The following is a 24533-nucleotide window of genomic DNA, read 5'->3' on the forward strand; positions in this document are numbered from 1 at the left end:
TTCAGAGATTATACGTGTGCGCAATCTGTGCAGGACCCTTCGACTCCCTAATACCTTTGAAGACACAGCTATATCCTACTTTGAGCGTGCTTTCAATCACCCATCCTTTCACCAAGCCTCGCTTCCAAGGAAGGAGGTCATAGTGGGATGCTGCATCTACATCACCTGCCGACAGCACTCGTGGCCGTTGACCATGGGCACTATCTGCTCTGTTCTCTATGCCGACTGTTTCTTGTTTGCTAGCACATATGGCAGTCTTGTGAAGGAACTGGAGCTAGATGTACCAGCTGTGAGCTTGGCTGAAATGGTAAAGTCTCACTGCAAAAGGTAAGTCATCTTTCCTTTTGTGACTTAGAGAAATAATTTTATGCAGAGATTTGAACAACTAATTCTAGTCATTGAACATTGAGTGATGCTAGCAGAGGCCCTAGGGAGTGGCCACATCTGTGATTGGTACAGACCGAATGAACAGTCTTTTGTATGCGCTCATCGTGATAAAAATAAAAATGGAGTTTCTCTTTAAAAATCAAAAATTGTTTACCTGTAAGTACAGAAGAAAGGCTTCCTGGACATCGGAGTTAAGTAAGATCTTAGTTCTTTGACATTCTACTGGTGCTTTTACTTTATTTTTCTATTGAAGTCACTTGCTTTAATGATGGAGAACGTTGTACAGACATCACAAAGAGCATAATCTCTACTGAGAGTGGCGATACTGTTGCCATTGCTCCAAGATTGTACCTTTTAAGATACCATAAAACGTATACAACCACAAAATAAACACGAGAGCTGTAATTGAAAATTTCAACAACTAAAAGGTAATGAAAGGAACCACAATTAAGTTTACAAATTGTAATCGCATATAAAATGTTGCACCTATTAAGATAAGATTACCACATTTTTGTTGGCCTTAGTACTCTGTGCACTTTACCACTGCTAACCAGTGCTTGTGCTCACTCCCATCAAACATGTTTAAATTGGTTTATAACCACTTGCCATTTTTAGTTTTATTAAAGTCCTTAGTGGAGTGGTGTACCATATACCTAGGGCCTGAAAATTAAATGCTACTAGTGGGTCGGTAGCACTTATTGAGCCACCCACTTAAGTAGCACTTTAAAATATGTCCCAGGCCTGACATTTTTCCTGAATGCAGTGTTAAACTGCTGTGCCGACTTCGCGTTTTTAAACCCCTAGCCAAATCTTGGTCTCCCCTTTTATTACATATGCCACCCCTAAGTTAGGTGCTAGGTAAGCCATAGGGCAGGGTGCTGTGTAATTAAAAGGAAGGGCATGTACTTTAAAGTTTTACATGTCCTGGCAGTGCAAAAACCCTACATTTTATTTTTCACTATTGTGAGGCCTCTGGCTCCCGTAGGATAACATTGGAAGTTCCTTATTACATTTAATATGATCTAATTTCCAATTGGGAGCAGGTGGTTATATCCTATTTGGTGTCTGTCCATTTTTTTTTTTTTTATTACATTTTTTTAATTGCCCCTTTTTAGAAAGGTGGCATTTACCTGTTCTTAGCTCTTTTGTGCTTGAAGCCTATCTTGGGCCTGTCTTGGGTGACACACAATAGAGGGATTCGGTGTGCCTCAATGGGCCATCTGGCTGGATGGGGGGATGGGGGAGGGGGATGTAGCCGAGCAAAGCTATAATTGCAGATGAATAGCCTGTACTCTGCCTTCACACAAAGGTTCTAAGAGCCTCACATTGTTACTGCAGCCATCTTTGAACCAGGGTAGCTGAGGCAGACCGCTCCATGCATTGCAAAGCCACTGTCTAGAAGCTTTGCCACCTTCCAGAACCAGGATATAACCAGCATTGGCAAAGCCACTAGGTCTCACCTATAAAAGAGCTATTACTTTGACAATGTTTTTGCCATTTTGTACACCAATGTCCAACTGGATTTGTTGGATTAGAGTGCCTTAGGGGGAGTAGTGTCGTAGAGTTCAGTGGTAGAGGATTTCATAGTATGGTGAGCAGTAGTGTGGTGGAATAGGGTGAGGTGGATTGGATTGTGTTAAAGTGGGTTGGGGGTTGGGTTGGGATGGATTGGTGGGGTTGTAGTTAGGGGTGGGTTGGACTGTGGTTGGGTTGCGGGTGTACTGGACTGCAGTTGGGTTGCGGGTGGGGTGGATTGTGGCTGGGTTGGATTGGATAGGGGGTAGGTTATGAGTGGGGTGAATTGAGCTGGGTGGGTTAGAGTAGATTGGTTTGGAGTGGGTTGGATTATATGGATTGGAGTAGTTTGGGTAGGTGGAATGGATTAGAGTAGGTAGTTTGGGGTGGAGTAGACCATTTGAAAGGGTGGATTGGTTTGGTTTGGGGTGGAGTGGGTTAGAGTGAGGTAGATTGGAGTGGATTGCATTGGGGTGGACTGGGGTTGATTGGATTGGCATGCGGTGGAGTGGAGAAAATTAGAATGACTGAGATTTATTGGATTGACTGGGGTGGCTTAGATTGGGATGGGTGGTTTGGATTGGGGTGTGATGGGCTGGATTACGGTGGATTGGATTATATTCGATTGGATTATGGTGGATTGGGGCAGACTGTTTTGGGTGAGAGTGGGACAGATTGGGAGGATTGAAGTATGGTGGATTGCGTGGGTGGGTGGCTTGGATTGGTCTGGAGCAGATTGACGTGGAGGGGGAAGAGGTGTTGGCTCACTTGGGGTGTACTTCGTTATGCGTTAAAGCATCATTTCAGATATTACACACAAAAAAAGAAACAATGTCACTTTGCAATATTTACACCAAGATAATCCTCATCTTTTGAGAACAGCACACCCAACGGGCCACCCATGGGACTAATGCGATGCAGACTCACCGGCGGCTACAGACCCCAACTTATGCCTGCCCCCTCCCTGATGGATGATTCATGTCCTATCAGGAACTTATTGGTGGGCCCACCTCCTTCCATATAGTGTATCTTCACACAGAGCCTTTGGAGGAGGACCTGTTCTTTGAAAACCTCTCCTCAACCCACTGCTCAACTGAATACCTTCTCATGCTCAAAAGCCTACTCCACCACACTACTGACATCTTGCAAGACCTCATCTGTGCTAATGTAATTAATCTCAGGATGAACGAAACATACAAGGCCTCCCCTCCTGTCCTAATTTACGTTTGTGAGTAGCTGACACCTGAGTCTCTTGTGGTCAGTACAGCTCGTAAGAGAGGCTACAGGTGGCACTCCTTCACCAGACAAGGAGAGCAAGCATATAGATGCTGCGGGGAAAGGGGTAGCCATGCAATCAGCCAGTCATTGGGGCTTTGCTAACTCCATTGGGCTACTCTCCAAATATACCAATGGAGGATCTCTTCCAGCATCTCCCAGAGAAGTACAGGAAAAGGACTTATGGCATTGTTTCTGGCGGGGGGGGGGGAAAACAATTCTCAAATACCACTATACACTGTGTATTACATGCTGCAGACACAGCTGCAAGAACAATGAACTCCAGCCTCCTCCTGCCAGCCATTCCTGGCTCTATTTCCAGCTTCAAGCCAGAGGTCGAAGGGAACCTCCTTCACAAGCCGTTTGATGGTCCGCATCTATTCACCACAAGTAGGCCATACTTTGTAGTAAATTTAAAGATATGGCGACAGCAAAGGCTATGGATGCACTTGAGACGCCTTTTGATCATACACCCTTCTGTGGAGGCTTGAAAACCACCTCGACTGACTCCTCCACATCCTATCTACATCCGCAGGCCAGCCACCTTCTCCCAGAGGTTACTTCAGTGGAGTATATCGAAGCAACAATTCACTGGGCTGAGGTAAATGTGGCTCCCCCAAAGGAGCCACTGCAACCGCCACCACTGCCACCAAACCCTATCTTGCCTTTCCTTCCTCCTCACTAACAAACCACCTGTTGGAGAGCGTCTTAATATTTGGTGGAAGGTCACTCCCAACCAATGGGTGTTGACATTTTTTTTTTTTTTACTTGGAATTAATTTCCACACTTACCCAATATTAGTCCCATTTTCCAGCCAGACAGTCTGGTCTTGCTGAGGACATTCATGCGTCTTCTTGGCTTGATGGCCTCCTGCATTGCTATTGTACCCCATACCAGACAAGACATGTCTGTTGCAGAAGTGCTTAGTGCACAGTTGTCTCAGGTGGAGGGTCATTGGGACAACTAGTGTTGATCGTCAGAACACTTGTCGCGCTCTGTAGTGGTGGAACAACAACAATCTTTTGCAGGGGTGGCCTTTTCTAGACTCTGTTCTGCAGAGGACAATCACAACAGATTTATCCCTTGTGGAAGGGGGTGTGCACTTGCAGATTGACTGTCCAGGGCTGGTGGGAGCCCAAACCAGGGCCTCTACATCAATTACATGGAACGTCTAGCTGTTCACCTAGCAGTATAAGGCTTTCCTAATTCACCTGATGGGCAAGATCATTTTTGTTCGGATCAACAACATGACCGCCATGTATTACCTTCAGAAATGGGGCAACACCATGTCTCCGAAACTCTTGCAGTTAGCCTTGAACATTTAGCGATGGGCTGTCCACCTGGTAGCGGAGTATATTCTGGGGATGGACAGTGACTTTGCCAACCTCCTCAGCAGGATGTAGCACAAGTCTACTTGCGGGTGGAGTTCCCACTCAGTTTGCCAGTACTTCTAGCGCTCGGGTTTCCAGAGATAGACCTTTTCCACCACGGCAGAGAACACCAAACTCCCCATCCAGGTTCCCACACCCACAATCCAAAGGGAATACATTATGGATGAGTTGGTCAGGGACATTTGCTTATGCTTTTCCACCTCTCCCACTACTCAATTTGTGGTTCGGAGGCTCTGGCAAACATCTGTCACCCTCATCCTGGTGGCTCCTACATGGTCCAGCCAGCCTTGGTACACAACTCTACTCAAACGCTCTAGTTCCGCGCAAGAGGCCCGTCAACAGGCCAGGCCCTATCATGCAGGACATTCAGAAATCAGGCACCAGACCCCTAGATCTCTCAACCTTGCAATCTGGCTTCAAAGGTAATAGAATTTGGATATCTTAATCTTCCACCTGAATGCATGTGCATTCTCAAAGAAGCCTACAGACCTGGGCATGCTATAAAGTCAAGTGGGAGAGATTTGTGTGCGATTGTCAGTCAAGACATATGTTGATCCCTTAATTGCCACACTGCAGAACATTATCTGCTTTGTTTGAGGATTTCAGGCCTAGCCTTAAACTCATTATGATTACACCTGGCTTCTGTTGCTGCCTACCTTCAGAGTAGACAACATGTCTCTCTTCAGAATCCCAGTCATTAAAGCTTTCATGGAAGGGCTCGAAAGGGTTGTTCCCCTTTGGGGTTCCACCAGCCCACCATGCAACATTGTACTGACGAGACTCATGGGTCCTCAGTTTCTGCCCATCTGATAGACATCTGGTTGCAGATTCCTTACCTTAGAATTTCCCCAGGTGTCTGACTGGATCCGGAGGTTTTTCTCACCGTACCCCTGCACACCATTAGGTGGCATTGATGGATGCAGTCAATCGTCTGCGCCGGATATGACGTTGCGGGTCCAATATAGGCACCACCCCAGGGCACCAATGTCCGTTCTTTTCTTTCCACGCCAGCCAACACTGATCCTAAAAAAGAGCTACCCCTCAGTCGGTTTTTGACTGGTCTTTTTTTTTTTACTTTTCTTGGAACTTTTTTTGAGTATTTCTCTCCTGGTGTGTTGAGGGATGTCTTCTTGCAAGACCAGTTTCAAGCCCTGTGGATATTGTCATTGGGTAATGTCCGAAACGGATATGCACCTTGTGTTTCTTTGGGTCTTACTCAGAGCTAGACTTCGGGTCGTGGTCACACTCCCAGACATCCAATCTTGGTTGAGAGGAAGGTCTGGGGATCAGTTATAGAGACCCCCCCTCCCCCCTTTGTCGTCCTACTCATGTCCTATGGACAAATGGGTAAGTCGCGGCATAAGCAGAAGTCAAAGAAAGTGAAGCGTTCTTAGACTTCATCCTGTCTGTCGGCTGATGAGGGAGCAGGAGTGTCGTCAATCTAGGCTTCCCTCTGCGGAGCCTGCATCTGGGCTGAGACTGCGCCTCCCTGACTTTTGAGGAGAGACCTCTACCCAACTCTGAGTTTTTTAGGCCATCTGCCCCAGTTTTGGGTATCCGTTGGTGTACCTTTGGGTCCTACTAAGTTGGAAAGGCCTCTTTAGGTTCCACAGAGGTTGCTTCAGCCTAGGCTCTGGGGGGTGCACCCATGGATCCTTTGGATCAGGATGGTGCCTGTCGTACCACCTTAACCTTCCCAGGTGCTGGCCCTGGCCTGATGCTGCTGCACCTGGTGCTGCCTGTGCCCTTGGGCGGCGCACCGCCCATCCTCCTTTCCGACTCTGATGGATGGGCCTCATATGACGCCAACTCAGAATACAACATAGAAGGCAAGGCCTCTGTTGGTGCCAAAGCCACATTACTGTGGGCTCCGTTTCAGAGACGAACGGGAGGGGTCGCTGGACCCTTTAGAATACCTCCTCCAAGACCCTAAGGACTGTTGTACGTACCTGGGCGAAGCCAGTGGATTGGACCCCTCACCAGGTAGCGGCATTCTCTTGTCTCTTCTCAGGGGCTCCTGTGAACAGGACAATTGCCTGCCACTGAGTGACCCAGGTTTCCTGACACAATGCCCAACCCATGAGAGCATGGTTATCGAAGCAGTCACCTCCCAGCGCGCGCATTCCCTTCCGCACCCCCGGATACAAAATCCAACAGGCAGGGCTTGTGGTCTGTGAGCACTGCATGCCTTTTGGGCGTTATTCCCACATGCTGTAGAATATAGTTCCACAAGTGCTGTCACAGGTTCAGAAGAATGCCTGACCTTAACTTTTCCAAGCAGGTTCTAATGGGAGAGATGCAGGAAAGTTCACAATCCGATGTGGACGGAACACTACCGATTCACTGGGCAGAGCGGTTGCATTGACAGTGCCCTTAGGCGCCATGTCTAGTAGAGGATGTCTTGCTTTTCACAGGATGTCCAAGCCAATCTTGTATCTTAAGGATATGCCTTTTGATGGCCGCAGACTCTGCGCTTTAGTGCTTCAAGGATTCTCATGCTACGTCCAGATTCAATCAATCGTCTGCGCCGGATATGACGTTGCGGGTCCAATATAGGCACCACCCCAGGGCACCAATGTCAGTTCTTTTCTTTCCACGCCAGCCAACACTGGACACTACGTCCAGATTCTTGGGCCTCACAGCAGCCCCTAGAGTTCCTCAGTCAGGTGTTTTTGGGGGGGGGGGGTTGTTTTCTTAGCCCCTCTCGTGGCTACTGAAAGGTATGCCAAGTCTGTTCATATCCAGCCACCGTGCCGTGCATGCTGCCCAGCCTCTGCATGGCCGAGGATGTGCGATTCATCACCATCCTCGTGGATCAGGGAGCCAGCGGTGCAGACAGTCTGCCACCCTCTGCATCTCACCACATGTTTACTGAACAGTACTGCCTGGACGGTCAGGTCTGTAGGGGCAGGCAGTTTGCACTAGAAAGTCCAGCAGGACCGAATAGGTTTGTAGACCCACCTCCGGGGAAGGTAATGCTTGGGTATCTTTTCTAAGGTAAGGAATCTGCAACTAGATGTCTATCACGTGGACAAGTTACTTACCTTCGGTATCTCCTTATCTGGTAGAGACAATATCTAGTTGCAGAGTCCTTACCGACCCACCCATCCTCCCAGCTCTGCGAACTGTTTTGTAGGGACAGGGACTCCACTGCAGAGCCCTAGTTTTGACGCACCAGTGGTCTTCATGGCTCTGCGCCTCTGGTCTGGAACGTAGTGAAAATAAACTGACGGCTTACCAGGGTTGCACCTATATAGGATCCGCAACATCATAATCCAGCACGGGTGACGCAGACGCAGAGCCGATCAACACCACCTAGCAGTGCGCAGGGGCAAAGCTCGAGACAATTCTTTAAGTCCATACTTACACATGGGAAAATTCTAAGGTAAGGAATCTGCAAATCGATATTGTCTCTTCCAGATAAGGCGTAACCAAAGGTAAGTAACTTGTCCCCTTCAGTACCTGTCTTGGAAGGTGGCAGACCTAGTTGCTATCACTTTACTTGGGTGTGTCAGTTAGCTGCAGTATTAACATTAGAAGAACCTTTCTTTTAAGGTCATAGGGAGATGGTTGTCCTTTGCACCAGCCCCAAATTTCTCCCTAAGATAGTCTCCCAATTCCACCTAACCAGTCCATGACAGGGCACACTGGGTTGCCATGGAAGAGCTCAATAGCTCCCCACGGAATATTGTAAAAGAGGTGCAAAAATTGTAGCTGAAGCACACATTGTTACCAATAATTCTATTATGTGTGCTGGATGCTGCTGATACAGCAGCCCGCAGTATTAATATCCGCGCCATCATTAAACGACATGCCTCGCTCAGGTGCTCGGGGTTTAAACCAGAAGTACAGCAGGCAGTGTTAAACATGCCTTTCCATAAAGAGTGCTTATTGAGCCCACAAGTACATACCACACTTGAAAAGCTCAACAAGTATAATCAAACTACCAAAGCTCTGGGGGCACTGCATGCCAGGATGCACTGAGGTCATTGGCGTCGCCCAGGGTTCCCAAGAGGCTTTCGGTCATCCTTTACAGTCCAGTCTTTCACACAAACTAAGCTCCCCTCTCAAGCCAGTCCTACTCCAGAGGTTATTAGAGGTTCCTTTAGAAGGAACAATAGCAAAGGCAGAGGAAAGACATCTACCTGATCCACCACCATACAATGACTGCCTCCACCTCCCACCACTCCTGTAGGGGGAAGGCTATAACATTTTTACCCACAATGATCTCAAACTACCACAGATCAATAGTTACTTTCAGTTATTCAAAATGGTTACTGTTTCGCGCTCACTTCAACTCCTCCAAACATGCCCCCCTCCTACTCAGACTTTCCCAAGAATATCTTGCACTCCTCAAAGAGGAAGTATGCTTTCCTCTTCTCAAAGGGGCCATAGAACCAGTGCCATTACAACACCAGGGTATGGAAGTTTACTCCCTGTATTTTCCTAATATTCAAAAAGATGTCTCATAGACCTTTACACGGTGTCAGAGATACAAGATATCATTCCCCTTTTCCAACAGGCGATTATTTTTTTTTTTTTTATGACTGCCTTAGACCTAAGGGATGCTTATTTTCACATTCCCATTCATCCGGCACACCGCAAATACCACAGATTCGTGGTTGCAGGAAGACCTTACTAATTTGAGGTCTTTCCTTTTCAGGGTCACAACCGCTCCAGAGTATTCACAAAATGTCTTGCGTTAGTGGGCGCACACCTACGAAGACAACACATTCATGTCTCCCCTTACTTGTGTGACTGACTAGTCAAAGCCAATACCTTCCAACAATGTCAACATCACACTCCACTCACAATTCAAATCCTACACACACTAGGATTCACCATCACTTACCACAAATCCCATCTTCAACCTCTCCGAATACAGCCCCATCTGAGAGTGTTTCTCAATACACAATTAGGACTAGCTTTGCCCAGTTCAGCCTGTATTCACACCTTTCAAACAATGATTGCTCTGTTAACAGAGAACCATTAATACATAGTAAGGACTTATGCGCCAATTGGATGATGGCATCCTGCATTGCCATTGTACCTCATGCCAGACTTCATATGCTTCCCCTTCAACAGCGCCTCACTCATCAGTGGTCTCCAGCACAGGGTCAACTGGAAGATCTAGTGTTGTTGGACTGCCAGGCTCCTCGCTTTCTGCATTGGTAGAACACCGCAAACTGTATGAAAGGGTGGCCCTTTTTAGATTGTGTGTCTCAGATCACTCACTACAGACTCCTCACATACCGGTTGGGGAGTTCATCTCCATGACCTCACAGTCCAGGGGCTATGGAACAACACTCTACAGTCCTTACACATCAATCACCTGGAACTGCAAGTCTTTCTAGCAATGAAAGCCTTCCGCCCACACTTGCAACACAAGGTGGTGTTGGTACGTACAAACTACATGGCTGCCATCTACAATCTTCAAAAACGGGGGATCACACAATCACCTCAACCATCCCATTTTGCACAAACATTATAGAAATGGGTAATTCATCACCACATTCACACAGTGGTACAATACCTCGCAAAGGCCAAACAATCAATTTGCAGACCTGATTAGCAGGATGCAGCAGTAAGTCCACGAATGGGAACTCCACCCACAGGTCCTTCACCAGTACTTTTAAAAGTTTGTAACACCTCAAATAGACCTATTTGCCACACCTCAAAATGCCAAAACTTCGCCTCCAGGTATCCTCATCCTCAGTCCAAAGGCAATGCTCTATGGATGAGTTGTCAGTAATATTTACTTATGCTTTTCTGCTTCTCCCACTCATTCCTTTTGTTGTGCGGAAGCTCAGACAATCTTCCCTCACCATGATCCTACTAGCTCCTACGTGGGCACGTCAACCATGGTTCACAACACATCTGGGTCTCTCAGTAGTTCCACATCAGAAGCTCCCCCAACAGACCAGATCTTCTAACACAAAATCAAGGACCAATAAGACTTCAAGACCCGAAAACGCTCAACCTGGGGAAATGGCTTCTGTGGTCATAGAAGGTGGGTATTTATATCTACCACCAGAATGTATGGATATTCTTAAAGAGGCACGTAAACCCACAACTAGAGAATATTACGTGGCAAAATGGAAACATTTTGTTTTGCTATTGTCAATCAAAAAACATTGACCCTCTCAAGCGAATGGTTCAAGAGATTGTTACTGCATTTACAAAAAGCTAATCTTGCTTACACATCCATTTGTCTTCATTTAGCAGCTACAGCTGCATATCCTCAGAACAAACAGAATACTACTTTGTTAAGAGTTCCTGTTATTACGGCGTTTATGGAAGGACTTTCAAAGAATCATTCTACCAAGGGTTCCTCCAGCCCCATCCTGGAATCTTAACATTGTTCTCACAAGACTTATGGGTCCTCCTTTTGAGCCACTACACTCCTTTTCTTTAAAAAATGCTACTTTCCATGACCGGAATTGTAGTCACTATCCCTTCCCTTAGATGTGTGAGTGAGCTCCAGGCTTTAACCTTGGAAGAAACTTTCTTCTAAATTCACAAGGAGAAACTTGTATGAAGAACTAATCCAAAAGTAGTTTCACAATTTCGTATCAATCAATTGAATTACCCTTATCTTTCCCCAACCAGATTCTGTAGCAGATAGGGCTCTACACACTCTTGATGTTAAAGGGCTCTTGTCTATTATATAGGCAGCGCCAAAGACTTCAGAAGAACAAAACAACTTGGGGCTTTTTCAATGCCACTTAAAGGAGAGCTTATATCTAAAGCAAGTATAGCTAGATGGATAGTCAAGTGTATTCAAATGACATTTACCTACACCACCTAGAGCGCACTACACTAGGAAGAAAGGTGTATCCATGGCATTTTTAGGTAATATAACTACAGCAGATATTTGTAAAGCAGCTACATTGCCCTCACAACATACCTTTACAAAACATTGTTTAGATGCATTTGCATGTCAACAGGCAAATGTTGGCCAAGCAATACTAAAAACACTTTCAAACAGTTGCAACTCCTGCACGCTAGTCACTGCTTGATGGATGGACTGCTTTAAAGTCTACGCATAGCATGTGTATCTACAGCTACACATGCCATCAAACGGAAAATGTTACCAGTAGACATCTGTTCATGGCATGTAGTGCTGTAGATTCACAAGCACCCTCCCACCTCCCCGGACACGTGTGGCCGTTGCAATTTATTGACATGTAAATATTGTACATATGTAGATACATTACATGGACATCTTACCCATCCTCTTCACTCTACCGCCTGTGACAAAACAATCTAACAAAGGGCTCAATGCCCATGTGCAGTATTACAGAGAGGAGTCCCTAGATCCTGTGACTCCGAAAGCTTCTTTGAAGAAAAACAAGTTGTACCACTCCGAACCACACACTAGATGGCGACCTTATGCATAGCATGTGAATCTACAGCACTACATGCCACCAACAGATGTCTGCTAGTAACCTTTTCTTTTCTAGTAGCCCAACCGGACTTTCCCTGAACAAAAATTGCTCTGAATACAGAAAGGTTGGACACCTCTGGTGTAAAGTATTTAACAGTAACAAAATAGTTAAAAGGTCAAAACACAACATAATAAATTCCTCAACCAATTTAGAAAAATATAGAGAAATATTTAATGAGCAAAATGACATGAAAAGAACAACAAAAAAACAATAAGCAGACACCAATATTTTTTTTGTAAGCTTTTAAGGCAAAAAGCAACAAAGTAAAGCTCCAATGAGCCTAGTCAAGATTTCTACTTTATGACTTAGTCCTTCTCTAATAGAGCTCAGAATCTTCCAGCGAAGAAAGAAGGGAAATAAAAAAAGACTGCAGCTATATCTGACCTCTTGCTGCAAGCTCCTGCCAACGTTTTGATCTTGGGAGTCAAAACATTTTTAAGCCCCAACTTATCAGTGTTTCTAAAGATGCTCCTCTTGGCCACCTCTAAAGCTCCCAGGACCTCAAGGAAAGTACTTTGGGTCCAAGCCCAATCCAGCAAAGGCTACCAGCAGGGTCTGTTTCAAGTGCAGTTGCTGCCGGGCAACTGAAGACAAAGGTCTCTTGCAGCTTGTTGTTTCCCTTTAGTCACACAGGTCAAACAACTGATCCTTACAGTCCACGTCTTAACCCTGGTTACAAGTAGGTGCAAGTCCGTTTCTGTTCTCCACACAGGTACCAAACGGCAGGTCCAGTCCTCATCTGATCTTCCACTGGTCCAGAAAAATGTTCTGATATTCTTTGGGTGAGGTGCCTGCTTTGTAGATTTCACAAGTCAGTGAGTGAGGGTGACTCCTGGACACTCCCTAATCAATTAGAAAGATCACAGGGGCAACTCTTCCCCCCCCCTTTTGCAACACACTTTGCCTTACTGATAATTTTCCTACATAGCACCAATCTAGCCAAATCCAACATGGCGCAATCTCCCTGCCACTAAAGGCAGGGTGTGCCACCCAGGTGTTTGTTGACTGAAATGAGCAGTCCCCTTTCCTCAGCTACACCAAAATGATTGAGACCACTTCCCCCTCCCACTGGGCTGGTGCCAAACTGGCTACCGAGAACCTGCAGGACAAAACACTTGCCTTCCCCAGGTCTCCATTTACACTTCACTGTGAATGGGTGGATGTCACTCTTGTCCTTTTGAAGTTAATTACAGCTCTAATCTTTCCCCAGCTATTCTTACCTAGCTGATTTGAAACCTAACTCACACATAGGTCATCTGCTGAAACAGCCTAAGTGATTGTTTGTGCTCTGAGAGCCATTTTCCTACCACATTAACGGAAAGCACTGGTCGGGCCACCTGCAGGCACACTAAATCTAATTAGCCTACTAAGAATCAAGGGAGACGGTCTAACTTGTTAAAAGCTACTTTTGCTAAATAATTTTTTAATTATTAACAATATAAATAGTGTTTTGATTTATTCTAGTACCTTCTACCAAACCACAGATGGCAGTTATTTTATTCTGTACTTTAGTTTTACTTATAGGACAGCTTCAGCCTCTCAGTTAAAATAGCTTTTGCGGACTAATCACAGTAGATAAATGGCAACATAACATTCCTGCGTCTGCAACTTTTAAATACTAGTCCCCTTCTTTTGGGGGCTACAAGGCCTACTTCAGGATAACTTATTTAATATTTAAAATGATGGTTTGTCTGTCAAAGGGTTGTTTTGACAGGTTTGCCTGCTGGTTAAAAAGTTGAAGGAGTCAGGCTAAATTTGTAGGCCTGAGGCTATGATTTCTTTTCAGCCTAAAGAGTGGCAAAACATGTGCTGCAGTCCATAGGTGACAATTACATGCCTTTGTGTAGTTTGCTGATCCATAAACTACGATTTTACTGTAGAGATAAATATGCCAATTGTGGTTTAGCCAGAGTTGCTATGTTTTATGGGTCCAAGCACATACACTTGGGTCTGGGCAAAAAATGGGGGTGACCACCTCTAAAAAGAGGCACTTTCTCACACATCCATGCAGCCCACAGAGTACCACAGAACTAATTGAAAAATGAAAGTGTAAAACAAAAACACCAAATCATGTTCTTTGCATACTGTGTTTTGAAATTCCAAAAGCAGTTCTACATTAAAAAAATAGTAAAATCGAGTATGCAAAAAATGCAAACGGGTAAAATAAAAATGTAAAAAAAAAAATTAAAAAAAATCCTAGTTTCCTGTCAGAATTATCCCACATAAAACTTAGGCACATTCAAATAAAAATATATAAGACACACAAATGTAATGTTAAAAGTAACCTTACATATTTCGACTAACATAAATAAAATCATAACATACATATATTTTTAAAGAAATTTTTGTATTAAAAAAATAACCTGAGGTAAATATCAAATTTGATACACTATATTAATAGAAATGCAGCAAACTAATAACCTCACCTGTACAATGTAAAATACTAGGAAGGAAAATACATACTTGCTTTTCCCTAGCCGTAGTCTCCTTAAACAAAAAAGAAATCCTCTTTTCCAGCCAGAAATCCAGATAACCAAAATGAAATGCAAAAATTCAGACATAATAAAATATTCCCTTTGAGTTAAAAAAAAAAATCCTTTGAAAACAATATTTCTCTTAAAATCTTAATACTAATTTTAAAGAATGGTCTGCACTCTGAAAAATAAAGTAGTGTGTTTTTAAAATGTTAGAATATATTTTTCCAGGGTCAAATTCATTAACAATAAAAGTCCCCAAAATAAAAGCAGTGTTAAAAAATGGCTTTTAATGGTGGTGTCTTCCGTCTTTAAAAACAAATATATATATATATAATATGTGTTCGATGGCATGTGTAGCTGCAGATACACATGCTGTGCACTGTTCCTGCCATCGAGTATTGGGCTCGGAGTGTTACAAGTTGTTTTTCTTCGAAGAAGTGTTTTTCGAGTCACGGGACCGAGTGACTCCTCCCTTTCGGCTCCATTGCGCATGGGCATCGACTCCATCTTAGATTGTTTTCTTTCTGCCATCGGTTTCGGATGTGTTCCTCTTCGCTCTGTGTATTCGATTCAGAAAAAGACTAACTTCACCGAAAATCGTCTGTATTGTTTTCGATCGCGAAACTTCTTGCATCGACACCGGCGAAACAAGTTTCGGTTGCCCTTTGGGGCTTCCGCGCCCAGCCAGGGCCTGGTCTGCCCGTCCGAAGAAAACGTTGAAGCCTAATGGACCGGACCCCGTTACGTTTCTGCCCACAGTGCCACGCTAAATATCCCTACACAGACCAACACCGGGTCTGTAATCTGTGTTTGTCACCGGACCACCGAGAAGGTACTTGCAAGGCCTGCAGGTCCTTTTGATCGAAGAAGATCTTGAGGGATCGCAGGGCGAGGCGATTGCAAATTGCATCGAAGAGTTCATAGCACCTCGACATCAAGGAAGGGGAGATGGCTATCTCCATCCAAGGTTCCAATTCTGACGACTCCAACACAGACCGACCACCACAGCAGGCCAGCACTTGAGTACGCCTGCCCTGACCGAAGTCCAGAGTCAGTTCAAAACGAAAATAAAGGCCTCAGGGACGCCACTGCCGGAAGGCAATGGCTCGACCCATAAGAAATCAACCGGTGACCAAGCAACATCTTTGGCACCGAAAAAGGCCAAATCCGCGCTGAAGTCTTCAGACTCGAGCTGAGAATCAGTGACCGAGAACACTCTACATCAACTCGTCAAGTCAGCGAAGCCTCGAAAGAGTCTTTCGGAGCCGAGGCCTACTGTCAGCATGGGCATTTCGATACCAAAAAAAAACGGCTTTGGAGACGCAAAAAGCCTCGTACACAGAGGAACATGGACTCAAACAATTGAGAGAGACACAGATTCTAGGAACTTCACCAAATGGAGGCAAGGATACAGATCCATATGGATACTGGGAAGATCCAAACGGCTCCTCCTCTCAAATTCAAAAGGAAACTGGCTTTCCAAGGACGTTCAGACACTGAGCAGCCAAAGGCTAAAATGCCTAGAGAAAAATCTCCGTAACACCAGTTTTCCCCAGAACATTCTCCACTGCATTCCCCTCAAAGAACAATTTCACATCTTGCCAAGCCCACTGCAGTCTCCCACACACACTGTGCAGTTGCAACAGGATACGGACCCCTGAAACTTCTATGATGACCCTGTGTCGGACAATAGCCCGGAGTGCTATCCTTCGAAACCCTCTCCACCCGAGGATAGCACCTCATATACTCAAGTATCGGCTAGGGCTGCTGCTTTCCATAATGTGAGCATGCACACAGAGCCATTGGAGGACGGCTTTCTCTTTAATACCTTGTCCTCAATGCATGCTTCCTACCAAAGTCTGCCTATGCTCCCAGGCATGCTTAAACATGCCCAACAAATTTTTCAGGAGCCCGTGAAAGGAAGAGCCACTACTCCACGAGCGGAAAAGAAATAAAAGCCACCACCGTCAGAACCAGTGTTCATCACACAGCAGCTGCCCCCAGACTCTGTAGTGGTTGGAGCTGTGAGAAAGAGAGCCAACTCAGTCATCTGGAGATGCACCGCCTCCAGATAAGGAGAGCAAGAAGTTCGACGCGACAGGAAAGAGGGTAGCATCAGAAGCTGCCAATCAGTGGCACATAGCAAACTCTCAAGCCCTCCTTGCACGATATGACCGAGCTCATTGGGACGAGATGAGCGATATCATCCAACCTCTCCCCAAGGAATACCAGAAAAGAGCTCAGCAAGTGGTAGAGGGACCATCAATATCGCACAATCAAATACGATTTGCATTAGATTCCGCTGACACTGCCGCAAGAACAGTAAACACTGCAGTGACAATTAGATGCCATGCTTGGCTAAGATCCTCAGGTTTCAAACTGGAGATTCAACAGGCTGTCCTCAACATGCCATTCAATCAACAGCTATTTGGCACACAAGTGGACACAGCCATCGAAAAAATGAAAAAGGACACTGATACGGCCAAAGCAATGGGAGCGCTCTACTTGTCCAATACAGAGGGACATTCAGAAAACCGCAATATAGGGGAGGTTTTAGACCACAGTCAACAGAAACCTCCACCTCTCAAACAAAATCCTCCTACCATTCACAATATCAGAGAAGGGGGGGGGGGGGTTTGTGGGTCCTTCAGGGGACAATTCCCAAGGCCCAGGGGAAAATTCCAACCCACAAAGCAGACCACTAGTACCAAGCAGTGACTTGCCCATCACCCTCCCCCGAACACACATCCCCTGTGGGAGGAAGACTGGGAATTTTCCACAATAATTGGCCAAACATCATAACGGACACATGGGTTCTATCAATTATCCATCATGGTTACTGCATAGAATTCACACATTATCCTCCAGATATTCACCCAAGAGCGCACAAACTGTTGTCGTAACATCTAACAATGTTACAAACCGAGGTGCAGGCACTATTAACAAAACAGGCCATAGAACTAGTACCTCATCAACAAAAAGGAACAGGGGTTTATTCCCTATATTTCCTTATTCCCAAAGAGGACAAAACACGAAGACCAATTTTAGATCTCAGGACTCTCAACCTATTCATCAAATCAGAATACTTTCACATGGTGACACTACAAGATGTAGTCAGATTACTAAAACAGGGAGCATACATGTCAACACTGGATTTAAAAGATGAGTATTTTCATATATCCATCCATCTCACAGAAAATACCTCAGGTTTGTTATACAAGGAAAACGTTACCAATTCAAGGTATTACCCTTCGGGATTACAACAGCCCCCAGAGTATTTACAAAATGCCTTGCAGTAGTAGAGCAGCATACATAAGGAGACAACATGTGCATGTATTCCCATATCTCTACGATTGGCTAATAAACGATAACACTCAACAGCAGTGCCAAAATCACACATGTTCCATAATAGATACCCTACACACTCTAGGGTTTTCTATAAATTACCAAAAATCACACTTGCAACCATCCCACATTCAACAACACTTGGGAGCAACACTCAAAAAGTGAGTGTACCCTTTGTGGGCTTGGACTTGCAATCATTCCACACCATGGTACCAAAAATACAACCAAATCCGCGCTATACAGTCAGATTTGTGATGAAACTCCTAGGCATGATGCCATCATGCATCCCAATTGTCCCAAACGCACGGTTACACATGCGGCCCTTACAACAGTGCCTTGCAAAACAATGGACGCAGGCACAGGGTCAACTCCAAGATCTAGTGTTGATAGACCGCCATACACACTATTTGCTTCAGTGGTGGAACCCTGTAAATTTAAACAAAGGGCGGCCTTTTCAAGACCCTGTGCCTCATGCCATTCTCACAACAGTTGCATCAATGATTGGGTGGGGAGCACACCTCAACAATCACAATATACAAGGACAGTGGGACAACCAACAGAAACAACTACATATACATCAATTAGAGCTGCTAGCAGTCTTTCTAGCACTAAAAGCTTTTCAACCTCTTCTAGCTCACAAATACATTCTTGTCAAAACAGACAATATGACAACAATGTACTACTTAAACAAACAAGGGGAAAACACTCATCACAACTATGCCTCCTAGCACAAAATAATTGGCATTGGGCAATTCACAACAATATTCGCCTAATAGCGCAATATATCCCAGGCATCCACAATCAATTAGCGGACAATCTCAGTCGAGGTCACCAACAAACTCACGAGTGGGAAATACATCCCCAGATACTACAAAAATACTTTAGCCAGTGGGGGACACCAGACCGTGATCTGTTCGGCACAAAACAAAATGCCAAAACTTCGTGTCCAGGTACCCACACCCTCAGTCCAAGGGCAATGTTCTGTGGATCAACTGGTCAGGGATATTTGCTTACGCTTTTCTCCCCCCTCTCCCACTCATTCCTTTTCTAGTCAACAAACTTAGTCAAAACAAACTCAAACTAATACTCACAGCACCAACGTGGGCACGCCAACCGTGGTACACCACACTGTTGGACCTCTCACTAGTACCTCACATCAAACTTCCAAACAGACCAGACCTGTTAACGCAACACAAACTGATCAGGCACCCCAATCCAGCAATGCTCAATCTAGCAATCTGGCTCCTGAAGTCTTAGAGTTTGGCTATCTAAATCTTCCAAAAGGGTGTATGGAAGTCATTAAACAGGCAAGAAAACCTACCACCAGGCATTGCTATGCTAACAAATAGAAAAGATTTGTTTTCTACGGCCACGCGAAACACATCACACCGTTAGATGCGTCCATATAAGACATCGTAGGCTATTTAATACACCTACAAAAAGCAAATCTTGCTTTTTCTTCCATCAAAATACACCTCACTGCAATCTCGGCTTACTTGCAAATTAAACACACAAAATCACTGTTTAGAATACCAGTCATTAAAGCCTTCATGGAAGGACTAAAGAGGATCATAACTCCGAGAACCCCACCAGTACCCTCGTGGAATCTTAATATTGTACTTGCACGACTCATGGGTCCACCTTTTGAACCCATGCATTCTTGTCAAATACAATTTTTAACTTGGAAAGTGTCATTTCTAGTAGCAATCACCTCACTACGAAGAATTAGTGAAATACAAGCGTTCACTATTGAGGAAGCCTTTATACAAGTGCACAAACATAAGATTGTTCTCCGCACAAATCCAAAAGTCATTTCACTGTTTCATTTAAACCAAACAGTGGAACTCTCAGTCTTCTTCCCACAGCCAGACTCAGTAGCAGAAAGAGCACTGCATACATTAGACGTAAAAAGAGCACTAATGTACTACATAGACAGAACAAAACCATTTTGTAAAACTAAACAATTGTTAGTCTCATTCCAGAAACCCCATGCTGGTAACCCTATATCCAAACAGAACATAGCCCGACTGTTAGTTAAATGCATACAAACTTTTTTACCTTAAAGCTAAAATAGAGCTACTCATTACACCAAATGCACACGCCACTAGAAAGAAAGGAGCAACAGTGGCCTTTCTAGGTAACACACCAAGGACAGAAATTTGTAAGGCAGCCACTTGGTCCACACCTCATACTTTTACCAAACACTACTGTGTAGCTGTGTTAGCAACGCAACAAGCCATAGAAGGACAGGCTGTATTAAGATTATTATTTTAAACAACTTCAACTCCTACAGGCTGACCACCGCTTTTTGGAGGATTACTGCTTTGTAGTCTATGGACAGCATGTGTATCTGCAGCTACTCATGCCATCGAACGGAAAATGTCACTTACCCAGTGTACATCTGTTCGTGGCATGTTCCGCTGCAGATTCACATGCGCCCTCCCAGTAGCCTGTAGCCGTTTAAGTTGCAATTAGAAATTGTATTTATGTAAATATACACTACTTTAACGCAAACTATGTACATACATGTCTATTCCATTGCATGGACATCTTTACTATTCTCATTCTACCACTCCTACCTCACCCTCTGCGGGAAAACAATCTAAGATGGAGTCTATTCCCATGCGCAATGGAGCCGAAAGGGAGGAGTCACTCGGTCCCGTGACTCAAACACTTCTTCGAAGAAAAAAAACTTGTAACACTCCGAGCCCAACACTAGATGGCAGGAGCAGTGCACAGCATGTGAATCTGCAGCAGAACATGCCACGAACAGATGTACACTGGGTAAGTGACATTTTTTTATATATATATATATATATATATATATATATATATATACACACACACACACACACACACACACACTGGGCAATCCCACACCGACTGCAAAATATTACACACCTCACAATCACTCAAACGTCCGTACACCCATAAAGCAAATAACATATACATTATTAATCTTAAACACACCCTCTTATACAACCATTCTGACCTGTACAAGCTATCAACTTCATATAATACCATACCTAACCTAACAAGTACACCGCCTTAAACTTTGCATCTGCTGCATCCTTTAATTTAGTTATAATGTCAAATTAGAAGTAGACTTTCCTTCTCTGAAGAACCTTCTGTTGTCCTTGCTTGCTGCCCTTATGAGAAATAAGGAAAAAAAAAAGACGGTTCAGTAAAATTTAACAATTTATCAATGTACATACTTTTTAATTACATAATGTGTTGAAACATTGATTTTAAAAACTATCTTATTTCTTTTCACTAAATGTTACAAATGCTTATTAATGGTTTTTGTTAAATATGAATTTACTTTGTTTTTTGGTTAGATATTTGAATTTATAAAAGTTGTTTTCAAGTGTAAATACGGAAGTGACTTAATGTTAATTTTGTATTTACTAAAATGCAATCATTGAATTTTAACATGTATGAGCTAAACTTTGGTTTTACAACCCTCTGCAATTTGCCCTATATTTAGTTTAACTTTTGTTATAATTGCTCTGCTGCTCTAAAATTTATTATCTTCATGATTGGCTCGATCTCCTCATCTCTTTTTTGATTTGACAACTAGTCTACATAACCAGATGATTAGTTGCAATTACATCTTTGTTTGGGCGAAGAGCGTCCAGCAACCTTGAAGCTTCTTACACTTTTGGTTACTTTTGATGCAGTGGGCTGTGACTTTTTACTTAAAGGTTTTGTGGGATTGTTTGTGTTTCACCTGTTTATTTTGAAATTGAGGGGACTTGTGTCTGAGTAAATCACTTGCACTGAAAAAGAGGTGGGACATTCTTTGTAGATTTAACCATAATCCTTTATTTTTAATTTGAAGTTGGATTGCTGTGTTTTGTCCTAAACTCAAAAAAATGACTGAATCTCAACAAAGACTGACTTCTCATCGTTTATTCTCTTTCCTTTTTCCTATTTTTTCCAGTTTTCGACTGTGTCGGAGTGATAGCAACATTCCAGCTCAGCATTCAGAGGATGCAGACAAAATAGCAGAGATGACCTTGAAGATCATGGAAGTGGCCAGTGACACGTGGTTAGTGACCGGCCGTCACCCCATTCCCATCATCACTGCTGCTGCCTATCTAGCATGGCAGTCGCTTCGCCCAGCCTCACGCTTGAAGCACACCTTTCCCTTCTTCTGTAAGCTTGCTGAAATTGATCAGCCACCACCGTCAACAAAGCGGCTTAAAGAAATTTACAGTGTGCTGCTAAGACTGGCATACAGTCTTCCCTGGTTAAAGAAGTTCGCTAAGAACGCTAAAATGGTCGTCCAGTGGTTAGGCGATATCCTGAATCATCGGAACTTCTTGCTCGAACAGGCTCTTGGTTCCCACATAGAAATCACTAGACCGGAGTCTTGCTCAATGAACCGTTCAGAAAGCATGACTGATGAACCGCATGATAAATTAAAAGGGACCAGCCTTCCTACTAGTAAACTGGTAAACGGACAGGGGCCAGAGGTAAAAAGGCCGTTTCTTCCACCATGCGTTGAAAATCCAAGAAAAAAACTCCGAATGCCACAACTTTCTGAGGTCCGGGCCTGCACAGGAGAGGAGGATATTTCCGACAGTGAAATACAAGAATTATTGCGCACGCAGGAGGAGATGGACGAGTATTCGAAGGCTTGTTCTTGGGACTGAGCTTAGACAAAATGTTCATTCGACCCTTGATGACCCAGATAGGATGGCGCCGATAAGCATTTAAAGGTGTGGCCCCGTTCCAGTGCTGAAATGTTTAGAGTCCCCTCATAGCCCATATAGACTGCTTTGTAGTCACCAAACCTCACTTCCAAAACTACTTCCCAGCAGCACTGTTAACATTGTGGACCGGACTGAAAAAGAATCGCCTCACATCCCGTGCTACTCTAGCTGCACAAACGGAAAGAAAGATTAACTGAAGGACGACTTGTATGTGTGATTTAAGGGGACTGCACTGAAACTGTCTGGTGGGGGGAGGGACAACCTCTTGACTGAATTGTGCCACTTCTTAAAGTATTCACTCCGTTTACTGGAGCAGGAATGTGTTGACTTTTTGCTGCAGGGTAAGACAGCAAAGTAATCAACTTAAATGTTTTAAGTGGACTTAATGCATTAAAAAGCTCAACCTGAGTGACTGTTTTTCCGGTGGTATCCACTGGTGGGTGTTGTGCAGGGCCCATTTGCTGAATTTGCCCTGCCAGTTTTCCTTTTGAGTGAATATGACAATAAAAGAATAGCGGCTGTATTTTCTTTTTTCTTGAACTATTAATTGAGCTTCCTGTATTCTTGTTTAACTGGGTTTGCTAATGTTTATGGGTGACTGGTTAGTTATCTCGGAATGGCTTTTGTTGTTGTATATGTTTGAGAATGTTTGTTCATACATGACCACCTAGAGTGAAGTAGCTGATCCGGGACTTGGAACATAACTCTTTACCCCTAACTCCAGACTAGGGTGACCACCTGGCATTGAGGCAAATTCTGGACAGGATTGTGAAAAACATTCAGCCCAAAGGGTAAAAATTCAGGACAAAAATTCAACAAACGTCAGTTTTAAAGACACACCCAAGAGAGGCAATGCCTCACTATGTTATCAGTGCATGTTATTTACTCTTTCAGCATAGTACTATTTATTCACTGTGGTCTTTTGTGATTGCTTCCTGGTATGCTACATTCAGGTGTCACATTACATCCGTGTTAATTAGTAAATTAATGCCCTTCAGCACTGTCAAGGACATTACTCCTACGCAATCTTTCTCAAAGAGAAAGTAACAACAACATTTTGATTGTTACTGAAAATTTTAAAACCCCTGCCAGACAGTTTGGGGAAACATTAAGGTCATTAATCTAATGCTAGTTTAAACAAACGGAACAAAAACATCTGGCTCACCCCATCCGCCCATGGACTTTCAACCTAAAAACATTTTTTAATGAGGCAGGGCAGATGGTGTGGGTGACACTCTGACACCTAATGTCAGGATATGAGGTACCTACAACTTGTCTGTAGTCTCACAGCACTAGAATGTGTCTGGGACCCTGCATTTATCTCAAAACTGGGAGCCCGGACTACCAGTCAAAGATACTAAAAGAGGAGGATGAAATCCAGTTCAAATGAGAGGTTGCTGCTAAGAACCAGATAAAGAAGGAAGAGCAGAACAAGGTGGGGCAATTCTAAAATCGGCCCAGATGGGTCCACCAAGACTATTGGAAGGTATTTGGTACCTGGTGTGTTGTCTCTGCAGACAGGAGAGAAACAGAATAGGCATTCTCAAGTGGTTGCACAAGCAGCACCCACTCACCTTGGAAAACTCTTCTGGTGCAATGATCCGCTGTTTGTGTTTGTGAAGGGTGACCAGGGGCCAGACCCCTTGCAAGGTTGTGCAAGGCAATTGCCTGTTTTTGCCCAAGTCTTAAAATGGTTTTGAAATTGAGCAAAAGCCAAACTAGTGGTCTGGGTTATCCCTAAGTGTCGAGTACACATAGAATCTTCAAAATATTTGGGATGTAAATTGCACAAACAAAATGTAACATTTTTAAAATGTAATTAGTGTTTCTTTAACATATGGCACTGTTCATCCCTTTATATATAATTAGTCCTCAGATTGAGCTGGGAACCAGTTACCTTTTTGATACGTAGTTATTATTAGCTTTTTTAAGTCCAGAAGGCCTAATCCACCCGCAGTCACAGGTAGCTTTAGAGCT

General features: G+C 44.0%; 1 protein-coding gene across 1 annotated transcript in view; it reads left to right on the forward strand.

Moving 5' to 3' along the window:
* BRF2 (BRF2 general transcription factor IIIB subunit) overlaps window positions 1–23079 on the forward strand; it is a 77875-nt gene extending 54796 nt beyond the window's left edge. Inside the window, exons 4-5 of the mRNA XM_069213452.1 lie at window positions 6–327; window positions 21782–23079. Of these exons, the coding sequence (XP_069069553.1) occupies window positions 6–327; window positions 21782–22496 (1037 nt within the window). The 3' untranslated portion in view covers window positions 22497–23079. The remainder of the gene's footprint in view (window positions 1–5; window positions 328–21781) is intronic.
* The last annotated feature ends 1454 nt before the right edge of the window (window positions 23080–24533 follow it).

Source organism: Pleurodeles waltl, chromosome 11 (genome assembly GCF_031143425.1).
Source record: "Pleurodeles waltl isolate 20211129_DDA chromosome 11, aPleWal1.hap1.20221129, whole genome shotgun sequence".
Taxonomy (NCBI): domain Eukaryota; kingdom Metazoa; phylum Chordata; class Amphibia; order Caudata; family Salamandridae; genus Pleurodeles; species Pleurodeles waltl.